Raw genomic sequence first — 16,290 nt, 5'->3', positions numbered from 1 at the left:
AGTCATGTATGTGAATAAGCTCCATTGTTTTTCAGTCCTCACCTGAGGACATGTTGACTGATTTGAGAGAAAGAGGAAGGGGGAGGGAGGGAGAGAGGGAGGGAGGGGCTGATGTGAGAGAGGAACACCAACCGGTTGCCTCCCTCCCGTGCACGCCCTGAACAGGGATCGGACCTGCGACCTCGTGTTCCCGTCCCTGCCCACCAGCTGTACCTCTGCCCAGGGCATCCTAGCAGTGGGGTGGTGCCCTAACAGCCTCTGAGGTCAGCTTCTTCGGTGTGTACAACGCATTTTAAATTCTGTAGGTGAGTAATTTCTTCTTCCCCATTCCTGAGGAGTGGCCCCTTGTACGGGTTAACCATGCAGTCACTGAGATCTAAGCTGCTTCCAGGTCTGGGGACTACGAATAAGAATCTGCACATATCTGTGCACGGGTCGATGTGAGAAGAGGAGTCTTCGTGTCTCCAGAGCAGGGGCCACTTGGACATTGACAACGTCCAGGTCTTTCCTCGCCAGCAGGAGGGACAGGCTCACGTGGGCGGAGTCTGTCTTCCCTGGAGCTGGAGCTCCCGCTTTCTCTACGGGAAAGAGAGCCCCCAGCTGACCCGACGTCTGGGCGGGCCCCACGCTGCTAGCTCGGCGACCCAGAGCGAATCCAGTCTGAAAGGCGGTTAAACAAAGCGTGATCGCCGCGGTCTACAGAAAGCATGTTTCCTAACAACCGCCTCACGTGGTCAACTGCTTGCTAACTCCAAACAGATCCGAACATCAATTCAGACCCCCAGATCCATCGACAACGGCCATTACCCGTCCTCAGTTCTACCTGCAGGTAGGTAGCCGACACTCCTTCTCCAGCTTCTGAACAGGATCAGGTCTGTGTGTGAACATGTATACTCATGTGTGATGTGTCTACTCATATGTGATGTGTATATTCATGTGTGAATGTATACACTCATGTGTGATGTGTCTACTCATGTGTGAATGTGTATACTCATGTGCAATGTGTATACTCGTGTGTGATGTGTATACTCATGTGTGAATGTATACACTCATGTGTGATGTGTTTACTCATGTGTGAACGTATATACTCATGTGTGATGTGTACACTCATGTGTGAACGTGTATACTCATGTGTGAATGTGTATACTCATGTGTGAATGTGTATACTCATGTGCGATGTGTATACTCGTGTGTGATGTGTATACTCGTGTGTGATGTGTATACTCATGTGTGATGTGTATACTCACGTGATGTATATACTTAGGTGTGAATGTATAGACGTATGTGTGAATGTACATACTCATGTGTGAATGTTTATGATAATGTGTGAATGTATAGACTTAGATGTGAGTGTATACTTATGTGTGAATACACTCATGTGTGAGCATATAGACTTATGTATGAATATCAATACTAATGTGTGAATGTATAGACTTATGTGTCAATGTATATGCTAATGTATAGACTCCTGTGATGCGTATGCTCGTGCGTGATGTGTATGCTCATGCGTGATGTGCATGCTCGTGTGCACGTGTCTATACAAATGGCTTGGCCCAGCTTACTGGAGAAGCTCGAGGGTGATGGTCCCTTTGGGCTCTGCCTCGACGCTCTTGCCCCAGAACTTGAGTTTGGGGTAGATGGAGCCGTGGAAGACGAAGTCGTTGTTCAGCCCCTCGGCATGGAAGGCGCTGATGGGCGGATGATGGCTGACCTGCTCAGAGATGAGTCTGAAGCCAAGGTCATCTCTGAAGATTAAGAAAAAAGTAACATCGTCATTAATTCTCATCACGGACTGTGTACATTATTGTCATTTCAGTTAAAACATATTACAGACTCAACCAAGTAAGTAAATCTAAACTTATTAACCCGATGAAAGAACAAGTTAATAGAACTGTACCAATGCACCCAACCACTAAGTCCTCTGTTACTCTAACTCCAGCCATTTAAACATATTAAAATTAAGAACACCACGTGAATTTCAGTGAGCTGCACAAACTGATAACATTAGCAACGGAAGTCTAAAACGTTTCATTCCTTCCTATTCAGATAGAGGGTCTAGGCAGGCGTCCTCAAACTACGGCCCGCGGGCCACATGCGGCCCGCCGAGGACATGGATCCGGCCCGCCGGGTGCCGCTGCCTGTCCTGCTTAGCAGCTGACGCGTCCCGGGCCCGCAGTGCGCATAGGAATTTGTTCATAGTTTTTTTTTTTTTAACTATAGTCCGGCCCTCCCACGGTCTGAGGGACAGGGAACGGGCCCCCTGTTTAAAACGTTTGAGGACCCCTGGCTAGTGTGTCTACTATCGAATATCGAGGGGATGGATGAGACCAAAACTGTGCGGAGAAGAAGGGGAGCACTCAGAAAATTAAAGCCAAAGGCATCCCTGATCGCACGTAAGCACGAAGCGGGCGGCGGCCAGCACACCCTGCAGTGCAGACACACTCGCTGCCGTTACGCCCACTGGACACATTCACCCAAATTCGTCTCATGGATTATAAACCCCCAACATGCCTATGATCGACGTAAGAACAGGACGACAACCCCACGGGAACAGAATCGTAAAACCCCACAACTAAAAGTTTCAATGTTTGCATCATCCCTGAAACAGGAAGCGTCGTAGAAACAAGCATCCAAACTGCTAACGGGCTCCAGTCACACAACCTCGCTGTCGGCGATGCTCGGAGCATCTGTTTTCCTCTTTCGTTTTAAAGGCTGTCCGGTTCGTTTTAAAGGCTGTCCGGTTCATTTTAAAGGCTGTCCGGTCGTGCACAGTCGCTCAGGGGCGGGGGGGGGGGGGGGACCTTACCGGACCAGCTCGTACGTCTCTCCCAGCAGCGGGTTGAAGGGCTTTCCCGTGCGCTCCCACTGCGAGGCCACGGCGGACACGGCGAAGGCGGCCACACACTGTGGGACGGGACGGGACGGGACGGGCATCGGGGTTAGAACAGCCTCGCCTGCTCCGTCAGGCACTCAGCTCTGCTTCGGGCTGTAATTTACCGCCCGGCCGGCGTGGCTCAGGGGTTGAACGACGACCTCTGAACTAGGAGGTCACGGTTCGGTTCCCGGTCGGGGCACAGGCCCGGGGTGCGGGCTCGGTCCCCAGTGGGGGGCGTGCAGGAGGCAGCCGATCCACGGTTCTCTCTCACATTGATGTTTCCATCTCTCTCCCTCTCCCTTCCTCTCTGACATCAATAAAAATACGTTTTATGAAATAAAAGGAAGACTCAGAACGGTTGTGCCCTGGACCCTACTGCTTCCCCGCGGCCCTCAAGGGTCCTCCCACCCCGTGGTGCTCTGACCGGGGATGGCGGGAAGACGCAGAGGACACCAGACACGCTGACGTCGGTTCCATGACATTCCCCCGCCACCTGCTGACGTCACAGGACTCTGTCCCTGTCTCTGGGGCGGGGCGGGGGAGGTGGGAGGCAGGGAAGTCTCTGGGGCCTCACTCGCCCTCCAGGGCTCGCTCCGCCACCCACCTGCATCCTCTCGGCGGGGTCGGAGAGCGAGCTGGCCTTCTGGATGAGGTACGTGTGCTCCATGTACTCGGTGAGTCGCTGCAGGAAGCTCAAGGGCTCATTGAAGATGACGGGCATGGTGATCTTGGAGAGCTCCTGTGCGGAGAGAAGCGTCACCCGCTGCGCACACAGCCAGCGCCCGCTGTGCGCACAGCGTCCCCTGGAGAGGAAGCATCGGGAAGGAGCGCCTCCTGGAGCGAACACCAGCTCAACCACCGGTCTCCCCGAGCACCCGCGCGTGGAGCCTGCTGTCCCAGGGAGCGCGCCCCCGCAGCCCGAGACCCGACTCCCGGGGAGTCTGCCTTGGGTCGGGGTTAGGACACGGGCTGTGCGGCGGACTCGGGATTATCACACACCGTCTGCTGCGAATGATTTTCCAGAATAAACGTCAGGCGACGCTTGACGGACCACAGGGAGGTTTTGTGCGCACATCGATCCACTGTTCGCTGTGGACAGGGACCGGAAGGCCCCTGCACATCCTACAGGACAGGTTTCACCTCTGTCTGCAGAATTACACACACAGTCCATGTCCACAGGTAACTCGATAACTGGGCAGGGTTCTCTGACCTGAATTACAACCTGTTCACCGCAGGCGGCCAGCACGCACAGGGAGGTCCTTTAACAACTCACTAGGCAACAAACTTATCCTGGTATTCTCTGGAATGTTCTGGAATGTTCTGGTACCTTCCCAGCTTTCCACCTACCCTCTTTCCCTTTTCCTGGGAGTCAGGTCTCTCCTGAGCCTGCGGACTGCAGACAGACGGTCAGGGGACCTCCGCAAGGCGACCATCTGAGTGACTGTCCCAGCTCTGAGGTTTTCCCCGTGAACATTCCCGTCTTTACCGACCTCCACCATCCAAGACAGCACAGCCTTCACAGAACTGGACCCGGAGCCCGGGAGGAACCACCCCTCGTTCGGTGCCACGAGCGGACCCAGGATCAGGCCTGCGGCAGCTCAGCTGCGGAGAGCAATGGCGGGAACGGCGCAGCCTGGGGGAGACAGCGTGCAGGCTCCTGGGAAGAGGAAGCTAGAGCCACCGTGGGACCCAGCGACCCCAGGCCGGGCTACAGCCCCGGGAACAGACGGCCATCTCCGGAGCCATCCCTCCCGTGCTCACGGCTCCACCGCTGGCTGCTTCCCGCACCGCCTGCTCACGCGAGGCCTGTGTGCCCGCCGCGGGGTCACGGGTCAGCGGGTCCTCCTGCTAACGAACCACCCGGCGACATCCCTGGAGGGCGGTCATCCTGGCATCGCCCACGGCACCGGACCGGGGAGCCCACGGCCAGCCCCCTCCCCCGGTCCTCCCCTGGGTCCCCGGCCACGAGCTCGCTCCCAGTCGGGCACGGAGCACAGCTGCGCTTCCCCGCCCCGTCACGGAGGCGAGCTCCCTGAATGCCAAGCCTCCTCTCTACCGAGCCACACCCGTTCCCCCGGCGAGACGGCAAACACGTGGGTACGAAGCACACGCTCGGGACACAGTCTGGTTTTAGGAACACGTTGTTTGTGGACACGGAACAGGCATCAGACGTCACAGCACCAACTCGCAGGTGGTGTCCCTGGGAGCCCGCGGCACAGTCACGTGACCGTCTTCCTGGAGTTCTGCTGTCTCCCCCGAGCTCCCCGCAGTGAACATCTATCATCTTCCCACCAGGGTCAACCAGAGGTCATTTCAAACCTAGCACTTTCCACCTGGGGCACCGACAGGACGGAAGCTAACCTCGCACCACAGCAACGGGTGCCCGCACACCCACGCACACACAGACACGTGCACACACACGCACACACACGCACACACATGCACATACAGACGTGCACACAGACACGTGCACACACATGCACACACATGCACACACATGCACATACAGACGTGCACACAGACACGTGCACACGTACACAGACACGTACACACAGACACATGCACGCAGGCACGTGCACATGCACACACAGATGTGCACACACATGCACATGCACGTACACACAGAGATACATGTGTGCACACACACGCAGAGACACGTGCACACACATATGCATGCACACGCACATGCACACACGCACACACATATGCACATACACAGACACCTGCACCTGCACACGCACACACACGTCGATCATACAGCAGGCAAGAGAAAACAGTGTGCGTGGCACAGAAAAAGCAGATCGAGGACGTGTGCGCAGGCTTGCCCAGCCCCAAGCTAAGACTCGGCTGTAAACAGACGGTGGGAAGGTGGCCCGAGGGTGGGGAGGCAGGGGGGGGGGGCTGGTGGGGAGGGCGCGGACTCTGAGTCCTGCCAGATGGAGAGACTCCCGGGGGCAGAGGGTGGTGGTGGCAGAGCTGCGTTCATGCGGTTCACGCCACTGAACTCACATGAAAACAGGCAAGATGGCAGACCGCACGTCACGGGCATCGCACCCCACTTTTCAAAAAGGAGAAGGGATGGGCTGAGACCCAGTGCCCTCGCTGCCCACTGCGTGCTCCCAGGAGCCCCTCACTCTCCCCAAGTGGGGACTTCGCTGCCCACCTCACAGGCCCGTGAAGGTTAGATTCGTTCACATACAACCACTTAGCATCGTGCCAGGCACACGTGACGTGAGCAACCAACGCCGGCCACCCTCCTCCTCCTCACACACGGGAGCGAGCGCGCCGCGTCCTCCATGACCCGGAGGCAAAGAGGCTGCGAGGCTGGGCTGCGCCCCCTGGACGGGCAGCCGGGCAGCCGAGCTCTAAAGAAGCCACTGAGCACCTGGCTTCCCAGCGCGCCGTCAGCGGGGAGGGAGGACGGCTCCTCCTGGCGTCCGGCCGGCAGGGGTCGCTGCAGGCTGGCTGGGTGCCCTCCATCCCAGACCACAGCTCCCGGCAGGGGTGCCCAGCCCGCCCCCCGAGGAGCTGGGACTGGGCTCAGCTCTCTCCTTGGGTCGCATTGCTGTGCACAGCAGCAGGGAGCTCACTTAGAAATGTGAAGGATTTATTCGTTCAAGAAACAAAGACGTTTTCCCCTAAAACTATCACGAGGGCCGTAAAGTGCTCACTGAGAGGGGAGACACTGTTGGGGCGATGTGCGGGTCAGAGGGGCATCCCGGCCAGGGACCCCTCCCCACCCCACAGCCACCCCGGGTCTGCGCCCTTTCCCACATGCGTCTCCCTGGGAAAGGTGGGCATGCGCAGAATGGGCAGCCGAGTGTCTCCGCGCTCCCGGCGGGTCAGCACCAGCTGAGTCAGCAGGGCAACGAAGCGTGCACGGCCCGGCCACGTGGCTCGGCGACGGAGCATCGACCTGTGAACCCAGAGGTCACGGTTCCATTCCCGGTCAGGGCACAGGCCTGGGTGGCGGACTCCATCCCCAGTGGGGGGCGTGCAGGAGGCAGCCGATCCATCGTTCTCTCTCATCATGGATGTTTCTCCCTCCCTCTCTCTCCCTTCTTCTCTGAAATCAATAAAAACATTTTAAAAAAGAGTGTGGTACCAACTCCGGAGACCAACACACGAAGGACATGGTTTGATCCTATTCAACGAGTAGATTCTTTTTTTTTTTTTTTTTTTTGATATTTTACAGAGAGGAAGAGAGAGGGATAGAGAGCTAGAAACATCGATGAGAGAGAGACATCGATCAGCTGCCTCCTGCACACCCCCAACTGGGGATGTGCCCGCAACCAAGGTACATGCCCTCGACCGGAATCGAACCCGGGACCCCTCAGTCCCCAGGCCGACGCTCTATCCACTGAGCCACACCGGTTAGGGCAATGAGTAGATTATTTCTAATCACCAGGAATTCTAAAAGGTTCTTAAACCCCAACCCGTTTCCTTCCGTGACTCGTGGGTCAGCTCTCAGTGTGACCCCGCTGCCCGCACCCCCAGGGCAGGGGCAGGTATGGAAATGGGAAGGCACGCGTCTGGCAAAACGCAACGGGGGTGGAAGGGAGAGAGAAGACCCGAGAAGAAACGCAGGCAACCCAGGCGCGGGGAGCAGCCCCCCTCCCCGAGAGCAGCACGTGCCGTTTCAGACACGCCAGGGGCTTGCGTGTCATTCCCTCTACTCGTCTGTGGTTATCTACATAGTAAAGAACTAATATGCTAATTAGACCAACAGCCGAACGACCTTCCGGACGTCCTTCCGGACAACCTTCCGGACGAAGCCGGGGCTGCGAGGGGCTGAGCGGGCCAAGTCCCTTGCCTGAATTTCGTGCATCGGGCCTCGGGTTTCTAAATAACCTCACGTTATCTAGTTGCTAGCACCTCCCGCTCCTCGATGTGCAAGGAGAAACTCGGTGACACAGCCACACGCCGTTCCCTCCTGGAGATGCACGGAGACACCGCTCCTTCTCGTGCAATGGCGTCCGCTATCGCGTTTGTGCGATGTCGCGTCCCGCTCGTCAGCCCCGTGCGTGCCCCCGTGGGAAAGGCACCCGTGAGCAGCGTGGAGGCCGGGTTCCGGGAGAAACATCGGCTGGAGTGCCCGTGCCTCTGAGCTCAGGCGGCGGGGAAATTAAATATTCACGCCGCGCCATTCCACCCCGTGACCCAGCTAGGAGCCGCGTCTCAATGCATCCGCCCAACGCACAGCCACCAGTGCTGACGCGGCGGGAAGCCTTAACTGCGAACGCTCTCAGCTGATGAACCCGGGAGAGAGGGGAGAGCGCGCACGCTGCTTCCTCACGTGAGGACCACCGTAAGCAGCACAAAGGCAGGCCCCGGTGGCCTCGACCGACAGGAGGACAGCGTCCAGCGTCGCAATGCCCAAAGGCGCGAACGCTGAGGGCTGGGTTCTAGGCAGGAACTCGGCTCCCGGGCTGAGTCCCGGCAGGTCCTCATGGGGACGTGAGCGAGGGGGCTCCTCGGGCCTCAGCGGCCAGGCTGCTCCCGCGATGTGCCCCCGGGGAGGAGGAAGCTGGGGAGTCTTTCCCCGCCCCCCAGCCCGCGACACCCCACCTCCCACAGCTTCCGGGGACGTGAGGTCACCGCTCACATCCAAGGGCCTCGGGGCCCAAGGTCTCGCAGCTGGTGCTCCTCAGTGGCTCCCCCTTCACAGCGTGTCCACCGTCACCTCCTCCCTCCCCCGAGGTCCCTGCCCTCTGGGCACCCCGAGATGTCCCGGCCCCCCACCCTTACGCAGTGACCCCGCTGCCCTCACTCCCAGGGCAGGGGCAGGTATGGAAGAGGCACCCCAGGAAGGAAGGGCGATGGAGGGGGGAAGGGGGCGCTTGTGTGTGACCCCCGCGGGCGCCTGGGTGCAGCTGTGGCAAACGAGGGAGGGGCCAGCAGGAAAACGGGAGGGGAGGTTCCCTTCCTCTCCTCCCCCTGGTCCCCTGCCCCCTGGTCCCCTGCCTGGCCACCCACTGGGACGCGGGTGACAGGGACGCACCGGCTGGGCGCCTGGCCGATAGTCTCCACTCACTCCGGGCGCCGACGGCCCAGCAGGGTCCCGGGCAGAGAGCTCCGGGAACCCACGTCCCCACGGGCTCCTTACCCGGAGCCCCGGCCCGCGCGGGCCACCCGCCACCTAACGTAGACACCCCTGTGCCAGCTGCACCCCGCCAGGAGTCTCCCTGAAGTGTGAGCGCCTGGGGCAGCGAAAGACAGCTTGGACCCCTGTGACACCTACTAAGACCCCTTCCGCGCGCACAGGGCCCCACCCAGGTGGGGGAGGCCCCGCTCGGTGGGGGAGCCCCGCTCGGGTGGGGGAGGCCCCGCTCGGGTGGGGGAGGCCCAGCTCATCTGGGGGAGGCCCTGCTCGGGTGGGGGAGGCCCCGCTCGGGTGGGGGAGGCCCAGCTCATGTGGGGGAGCCCCGCTCGGTGGGGGAGGCCCCGCTCGGTGGGGGAGGCCCCGCTCGGTGGGGGAGGCCCCGCTCGGTGGGGGAGGCCCCGCTCGGTGGGGGAGGCCCCACTCATGTGGGGGAGCCCTGCTCGGGTGGGGGAGGCCCCGCTCGGGTGGGGGAGGCCCCACTCATGTGGGGGAGGCCCCGCTCGGGTGGGGGAGGCCCAGCTCATGTGGGGGAGCCCCGCTCGGGTGGGGGGGCCCCGCTCGGTGGGGGAGGCCCCGCTCGGTGGGGGAGGCCCCGCTCGGTGGGGGAGGCCCCGCTCGGTGGGGGAGCCCTGCTTGGTGGGGGAGGCCCCGCTCGGTGGGGGAGGCCCAGCTCAGTGGGGGAGGCCCGCTCAGATGGAGACACACATTAGAATCAGGGTCTCCCAGCCGCGCCCCCACCTGGGACGCGTATTTCAGGTCAGCGCAGAGGCAGGTGGCAGAGGCGCTCAACGTGAACTACTTGCTTCTTCTGTCCCATCTCTCGAGTCATCCCGGCCCTGTCCGACCGAGACCCTCCCTAAGACGTGGACTTCAGGAGGGGCCGTGGTCACAGAGACCTCGCGAGCCTGTCTGACTCCCAGGCACCGTCCACCCGAGGGTCAGCTGGCGGGGGTGCGGGGTGCCGGCCTGGGGGGAGGGGGCAGGCGTCTGCATGGAGGGAATTGGCTAACTGAGGATCTGAGGGGGAAGTGTTAAAGCTCGTGCCAAGATAAAAGCATTTCACCAAAACTAGATCGGCAAAGGTGTGTTTCAGTGAAAAACATTCCAATTTCCTCCTCAGCCTGGCGGTCCGCAGAGGGAGGGGAAGCAGCTCGTGAACCAGGGCCGGGTCCTGGCCAAGCTTACCCGCTCGTCTCCTAGCAACCGAGATGCCTACGGCCCGCGAGGCGACGAGACCTCTGCAGGTTCGGTCTCCCCGAATGCTTGCTGTCAGACCCGAGGGGAGCCCTCGTTAGGCTGTCGGCTTCTGGATCACAAAAACCATCTCTGGTGACAATTACGCTCCGACTCGGGCATATCGTTGGGAAAGAGTCAAAGAACTGAACGATATTTCTAGACAAAAACACACCACGTCTACTCCCATCTGTTCTATGAACACGAGCGAATGTGTTAGCCCAGGGGGTGGGCAAACTTTTTGACTCGAGGGCCACCATGGGTTCTTAAACTGGACCGGAGGGCCGGAACAAGAACATGGATGGAGTGTTTGTGTGAACTAATATAAATTCAAAGTAAAGGAGCGGAGGGGAGAGCAAGAGAACCGGATAGAACAGCCGGATCCGGCCCGCGGGCCGTAGTTTGCCCAAGGCCGTGTTAGCCCCTCAGCCTGTTCCGTCAGAACGTAATTGTTGCTGAAGATCCAGTCTCATTTTAGCAACGGGTGGTTTTCCTTCTCAGATAGCTAAACCCAATGCAGAAAACCCCGTTTTACAAATGACGTTTCGCCTGTTCGGTTAATATTTTCACACGTGTTGTCCTGTTGGCTGTTTTCTCACTCATATGCTAACATACTTGATGCAAAGGAACGTTTAGCACGTAAAGTCTCACGGTCGCCGGACGGACATCGTCAACGGCCACCGTTACGAGCTCTGGGGACAGCACAGTCTGGGAGGGTAAGCGACAAAGGCCTTCAAAGCAGCAGGCTGGGCGAGGAGGATGCTCTGCAGCTGACACCGGAGGGAACCAGCTGGTCAGCGCCGTGGAGGCAGGCGCTGGCCTCAGACACACAGCAGCCAGGCTGGCGGGCACTCGTCCGCACCGAGTCCCGACACCTCCCCTGGCTGACCCGGGAAGTGACGGATGCGGGAGGCGGCCCGGCAGCCCTCCCCCGCGGCCAGAGCACAGAGCCACGGGGCGAGCTCGCAGGCACGGCCGCCCGCCCAGCTGAGAGGACGCGGCACCAATTCCAGCTGTGGGGTCCACTCGCCCGCGGTGTGAGCCGACTGGGCGACCTGGACTCCCTTCCCCTGAACGCCACGGAGGGCATCGCCTGCTGGGACCAACGCGGTCCCGGCCACAACGCCTTCACCAGGGTTTCGGGAACACGACGCTGAGGAGTAAACGAATATTAACTTGGTCCCGACACCGTCATTTCCAAAGGGACCGGAGTTGTCATGAATGCCTCGTTTAGCACCAACAGGAGGGGGTCTGACGCGTCTTCACGGCCTGAGGCGGGTTCGCGCCCGGCCCTCCCCCTCCTCGGTGTTGGTCCTGAGACCGAGCTCTCTCCGAAGACCTCCCGGCCAGTCTCATAAATGACCCCTCGACCTCTCCATGTGCCCCCACCTGCACGTATCCCCCAACGCGTCCTCGCAGACCGTGGCCGGCCCCAGCGGCCGAGCGCAGCTGGCCGGCCCTCCAGGCGTGGGGTCAGAAAACATTCGTTCAAAGTGCCCGCCCCCAGGTCCACCCCCGGGCCTCACACGCAGGTCCAGGTCTCACAGGGCAGAGAGCAGGGGCAGCAGGAAATGCCGAGGGGAGCGCAGTCCCGGGAGCAGGGTCGCGAGGGCCACCACGGAGGGGTTTGGAGGGAGGACACCGCCCAGCACGGGGACGCGCCCGGAACCGCACGCAGGCCCACAGCTCAGCACATGCAGGTTTGACATGTTCACCGTTCTCGTGGGTCCAAGGTCATGCAAGAAGCAGGGAGAGGACTTGACCCAGAACGGCAGCCCGACTGGCGGGCTGGGGGTGGCTGTCCCACAGACGCGCAGACAGAACCTCGGTCTGCAGCCGCCCCAGCACCAGGCCACCTGCAGAGCAGCCGAGCCCAGCGAGGTCACGCCCATCCAGCGCCGTGCGGGAGCCTGCTCTGTGCACAGGCGTCCGCGTGGACAGATGCTCTTGCCCCAGGGGGTCTGCCCTCTCCAAGAGGGTTCTGGGTAACCGGGCCAAGTCTGTGGGGAACGGTCACCTCCTTCCCGATTTCCCACCGAGAAGTCGCAGCAGAGCCACGCGGACGGGCACAGAGTGGCTCGTGCGGTCAGGAAGCTGCAAGCTGGTCCCGCTGGAATCTGGGCAGCTCCGTCGGCACGGCTGTGCCCCCCGCCCCACTCTCTTCCGCAGGAAGCACGCGGCTCCCTGTCACCGGGACACAGGCCGTGACCATCCCAGGCGCTTACCATGCCGATGCACTTCCGGAGAATGCTCCAGATGCTGAAGTCGTTTCTGGAGAACATGGGGGACGGCAAGCTCGTTCTGAAAAAGAGAAGAAAACGGAGACTCCGATGTAATGGCACTGACGCGGGAAGGAAAGGGGCTGCACGATGTCGGGGGGGGCAGGGGGGCCAATGGGAAAAGGGGGGCGTCTGTGATGCTTTCGACAACAAAGATAAACTTTAAAAAGAACCAAGTGGGTCACCGACGGGGAAACGGGGTGGGTCTGGGCGGAGCCCTTCTCCCTGCCATCCCGACCCCGAGGGGTCCCCCCCGGACCCGGTCCCTGAGCTTCCGTTGGTGATGCCTGGGTTCTCCCGCAGGGTCCGCCGCCCGGGCCCCCTCAGGGGGCGCCGTGCCCACAGCCACGGGCGCTGCGGACCCGCGTTTGGTTGAAGACAGAATTGTGCACCTGAAACCTGTCTAATTTTGCTCATCGGTCACCCCAGTGAATTCAAGAAAAAGGAAAAAAAGAACTGAAACCAAATGCCCTGCCAAAATAAACAGATGAACGGAGTCCGTGAGACGAAACGGTCCGTCACCTCGTCGTCGTCATCGAGACAATGATAATCTCCTGCCCGTTTATTTTAAAGAGGCGGAGGGAAGGCACGTTCTTACATCAGGTAGCAGATTCAACGTTTTTTAATTATTTAAACGGAACAGGATCCGTTTCCATCTCTTGCCATCCCTCCTGCTGCGGGAGGCGGCCCTCGGGAGAAACGAGCCGGGAGAGCGGCGAGCACAGGCCGCCCGGCCAGACTGAGGACGGATTCTTCTCGGCCCCGGGACCTCTCTGAGGGCCATTATCCTGGTTGTAGGCGCCCTTTCTCTGCACGGAGGACACTCGCCGTACCAGGGACGGGCGCTGTCCTGGCTCTGCTTTCAGCCGGACAGATGGCGCGGGCCGGCCCCTCGACCGCACAATCGCTGGCTTTTAGCACCAAGCCCATCCCCGCTGTTTTCCCACGTGACACGGCTCCGTGCGGTCCCACAGGGCTCCCGGCCCCCGAGCTGGAGACAGACCCGGCTGAGCCCAGCTCATCCGTGAAGGGCGCCCGCCGGACGTGCAACTGCAGGTCTGGGCGGTGCTACGTATGGGGTGGCGGACACTACGTGCGGCTCGTCCCGGTGGGGCCCGAGCCGCAGCTCCTCAATCCGCCTGCGGGACCCCCAGCCCCTGCCCCTGCTGCAGCGCCTCCGGGTCAGACAAGGGCGAGGCCCTGGGCAGCTTTTGCCACTCGGACCCTGGCCCAGACCTCCAGCTAGGAGCCCAGGGAGTCTCAGTCCGATGGCGGTGAAGACGCGATGGGAAAGCCCTTTTTGTCTTGTCATTTAATAACTCTTGGTATTCTTCGTCGTTTCAATGTCACATGACCTGGGAGAAAGTGCCAGAACGATTCGGTCCGAATAACATGGAAAAAGAAATTTATATATTTTTTATCGACTTCAGAAAGGAAGGGAAAGGGAGAGAGATAGAAACATCCACGATGAGAGAGAATCATGGATCGGCTGCCTCCTGCACGCCCCCCACTGGGGATGGAGCCCGCAACCCGGGCCTGTGCCCCGACCGGGAGTCGAACCCTGACCTCTTGGTTCACAAGTGGACGCTCACCCACGGAGCCGTGCCGCCCGGGCACATGTTTCATTTAATTGAAACGATGAAAGAAAAAATCCCAAATTCAATTTTCTTGTGCTTCAAACATTCCACTGACGTTATTAAATGGTGTCAGAACGGACCTGCGGGCACTCCTATCCCAAATCCCTTCCGAATGGCTGACGGCTCTCAGCCTCACCATCCTTTTCCCTGCCTGTCCCCTCCCGACCCGCGCACAGGCACGCACGGCTGTACCTCCCCGAGGTCAGGGAGGGACTGTGTCTGTTCTCCGCTGCATCCCCCACCCGGCCCAGTGCTCTGCATGGAGCAGGGGCTCAACTAATGTCCATTTAGGTTGAAATGAGTGGGGGGGGGGACACGGATAAGTGGCAAGTACGATACGAAAACATCAATAATCAAGTCTGTCTCTAAATCACTTCTTTAAAACATTTCCAAAACCAAACTCCTTAACACACACTTTCACCTGCACTTCACAATTAAACATCTGCTCGTGGTATTACATATTCTGAAGGGATCATAATTTTAAGTAGCAAGATACTCATTTGCATATTTGGGGGGGGGAAACAACCTAATTTTAACCTCTGATCAAAAGAACGAACTGAAAATCTATGAAAATAATGTCACAGAGAAGCAGACTTCAGTACGCCATGTAATATGTAACTCCAGTACTGGAACGGGCATGTGCATGCGTGACATCATGCTTTGTACTTGTGTGTGTCTATCTGTAGTTATTAGATACTTATCACCGCTCTTTGCAAGTTTCAGAAGGAATTCTCTCCCCCTCAAGTCTGTTCTCCCACAAACCCCACTTTAACTATCACCCCAACGAACAGCTTGTATTCGAATCTGATCATCTTTCATTTCGACTGCACTACTGCTGTTCAATACACACTCAAAAGGAACCAGGATTCCCAATTATGAAGCCATTAGAATTAACTACTGAATTATATTCACAAAATGGAAGACTAGAGCTTTAAAATGATGCTGCAATAGGTTATGGTAGTGATAAAAAGTCGCGTTTCACCTTCACACATTACGCATAATCTCACTAGAAACCATCTCCCCACAGTCCATCAGGAATAGTTTGCAAATCTGCCCTTAAAAAGGGTGAACAGGAAGTGATGCGCAGAGACGCCTAGCAGTCTCACCCCTGAGGGGGAACCGTCACGTGGAAAGCATCAGGTTCCACCTGGAAAGTCACCCTCCTCTCCCCCTGCTTCCTCCTGGGAGAGAGCACAGCCCTCCCCACCTCCTCCCACCGAGAGCCCGCAGGCCCCGCCAGAGGGGCTCACACCGGCACTCTATCCGGTGAAGCCTGTGTCCCCGCGGCTCCGCAGCTGCTGGGGGGTAACGGCCACTGGTGTTCCGTTCATTGGGATCGAGGCTGAGTCAGCCATCCCCCCGTGCACGTACTGGATAAAGTAACGTTCCCGTAACACCAACCTCGAAAAGGCCATCTGCCACGGAGAACGTACTGGGAAAACGTCGTGTTATTCTCGCGAAAAGAGCCCGGCGGAGCAGCCCGGCCGGTGACAGGCGAGGGCAGGCCGTGGTGAAACGCAGGGTGGGCACAGGAGCCGCACAGGAGAGAGAACACGGGAGCACTGGCGGCGACCTGTCCCAGCAGCGCCCGCCGCTCCCACTCCTTCCCGCGGACCTGGTGTGTCCGCCTGCCCCCATCGAGGGCGTTTTAGGAGGACCTGAGTTTCCGGTCCTCCCGCCGGTCCCACGGCCCTCCCGCCGGTCCCACGCCCCTCCCACGTGTTCCTGACGTGTGTGTGTGTGTGTGTGTGTGTGTTTCCCTTCGGGTCCTTCCTGGCTGCTGAGCCGACAAGAGCGTCTTTCCCGGGAGGTTTCTTCTGCCTGGAAGACGGCAGCTCCGACGGCTCCTCAGGCCGACCGCGCGCCCGGCCTCCGAGGCAGCTGTCCTTCCGGCGAGACAGGTGCCGCCGTCACCCCCTGAAGGAGAGCGCCACGCAGCCCGTCTCCACTGACAATGAGCGGGCGTCGCCCTGGGAGCCCCGTCCCCAGGGGAGCCGACGCCTGTCTCCCCGCCCCTCGGACACCCTGCTGCGCACACAAGCTGGTGGGCGGGGGCCACGGGGAGACACGTCCTCCAGGCGGCTTCGCTGAGCATCTGTGGCCCCGACCCGGACGAGCGGAGACTCACCCAGCCCCGGGGGCGTGCTCACGTCCACGGAACCC

General features: G+C 59.6%; 1 protein-coding gene across 8 annotated transcripts in view; it reads right to left on the bottom strand.

Moving 5' to 3' along the window:
* OSBPL1A (oxysterol binding protein like 1A) overlaps nt 1–16,290 on the bottom strand; it is a 122,875-nt gene that overhangs the window by 9,344 nt on the left and 97,241 nt on the right. For all 8 annotated transcript variants that reach the window (XM_080686800.1, XM_080686799.1, XM_080686802.1 and 5 more), the window contains 4 exons: nt 12,437–12,512; nt 3,480–3,614; nt 2,807–2,904; nt 1,563–1,745 (listed from right to left, as the gene is read on the bottom strand). In XM_080686800.1, coding sequence (XP_080542926.1) covers nt 1,563–1,745; nt 2,807–2,904; nt 3,480–3,614; nt 12,437–12,512 — 492 coding nt within the window. The remainder of the gene's footprint in view (nt 1–1,562; nt 1,746–2,806; nt 2,905–3,479; nt 3,615–12,436; nt 12,513–16,290) is intronic.

Source organism: Plecotus auritus (genome assembly GCF_963455305.1).
Source record: "Plecotus auritus genome assembly, chromosome: 8".
NCBI lineage: Eukaryota > Metazoa > Chordata > Mammalia > Chiroptera > Vespertilionidae > Plecotus > Plecotus auritus.
This window is presented reverse-complemented; position numbering and strand designations above follow the sequence as displayed.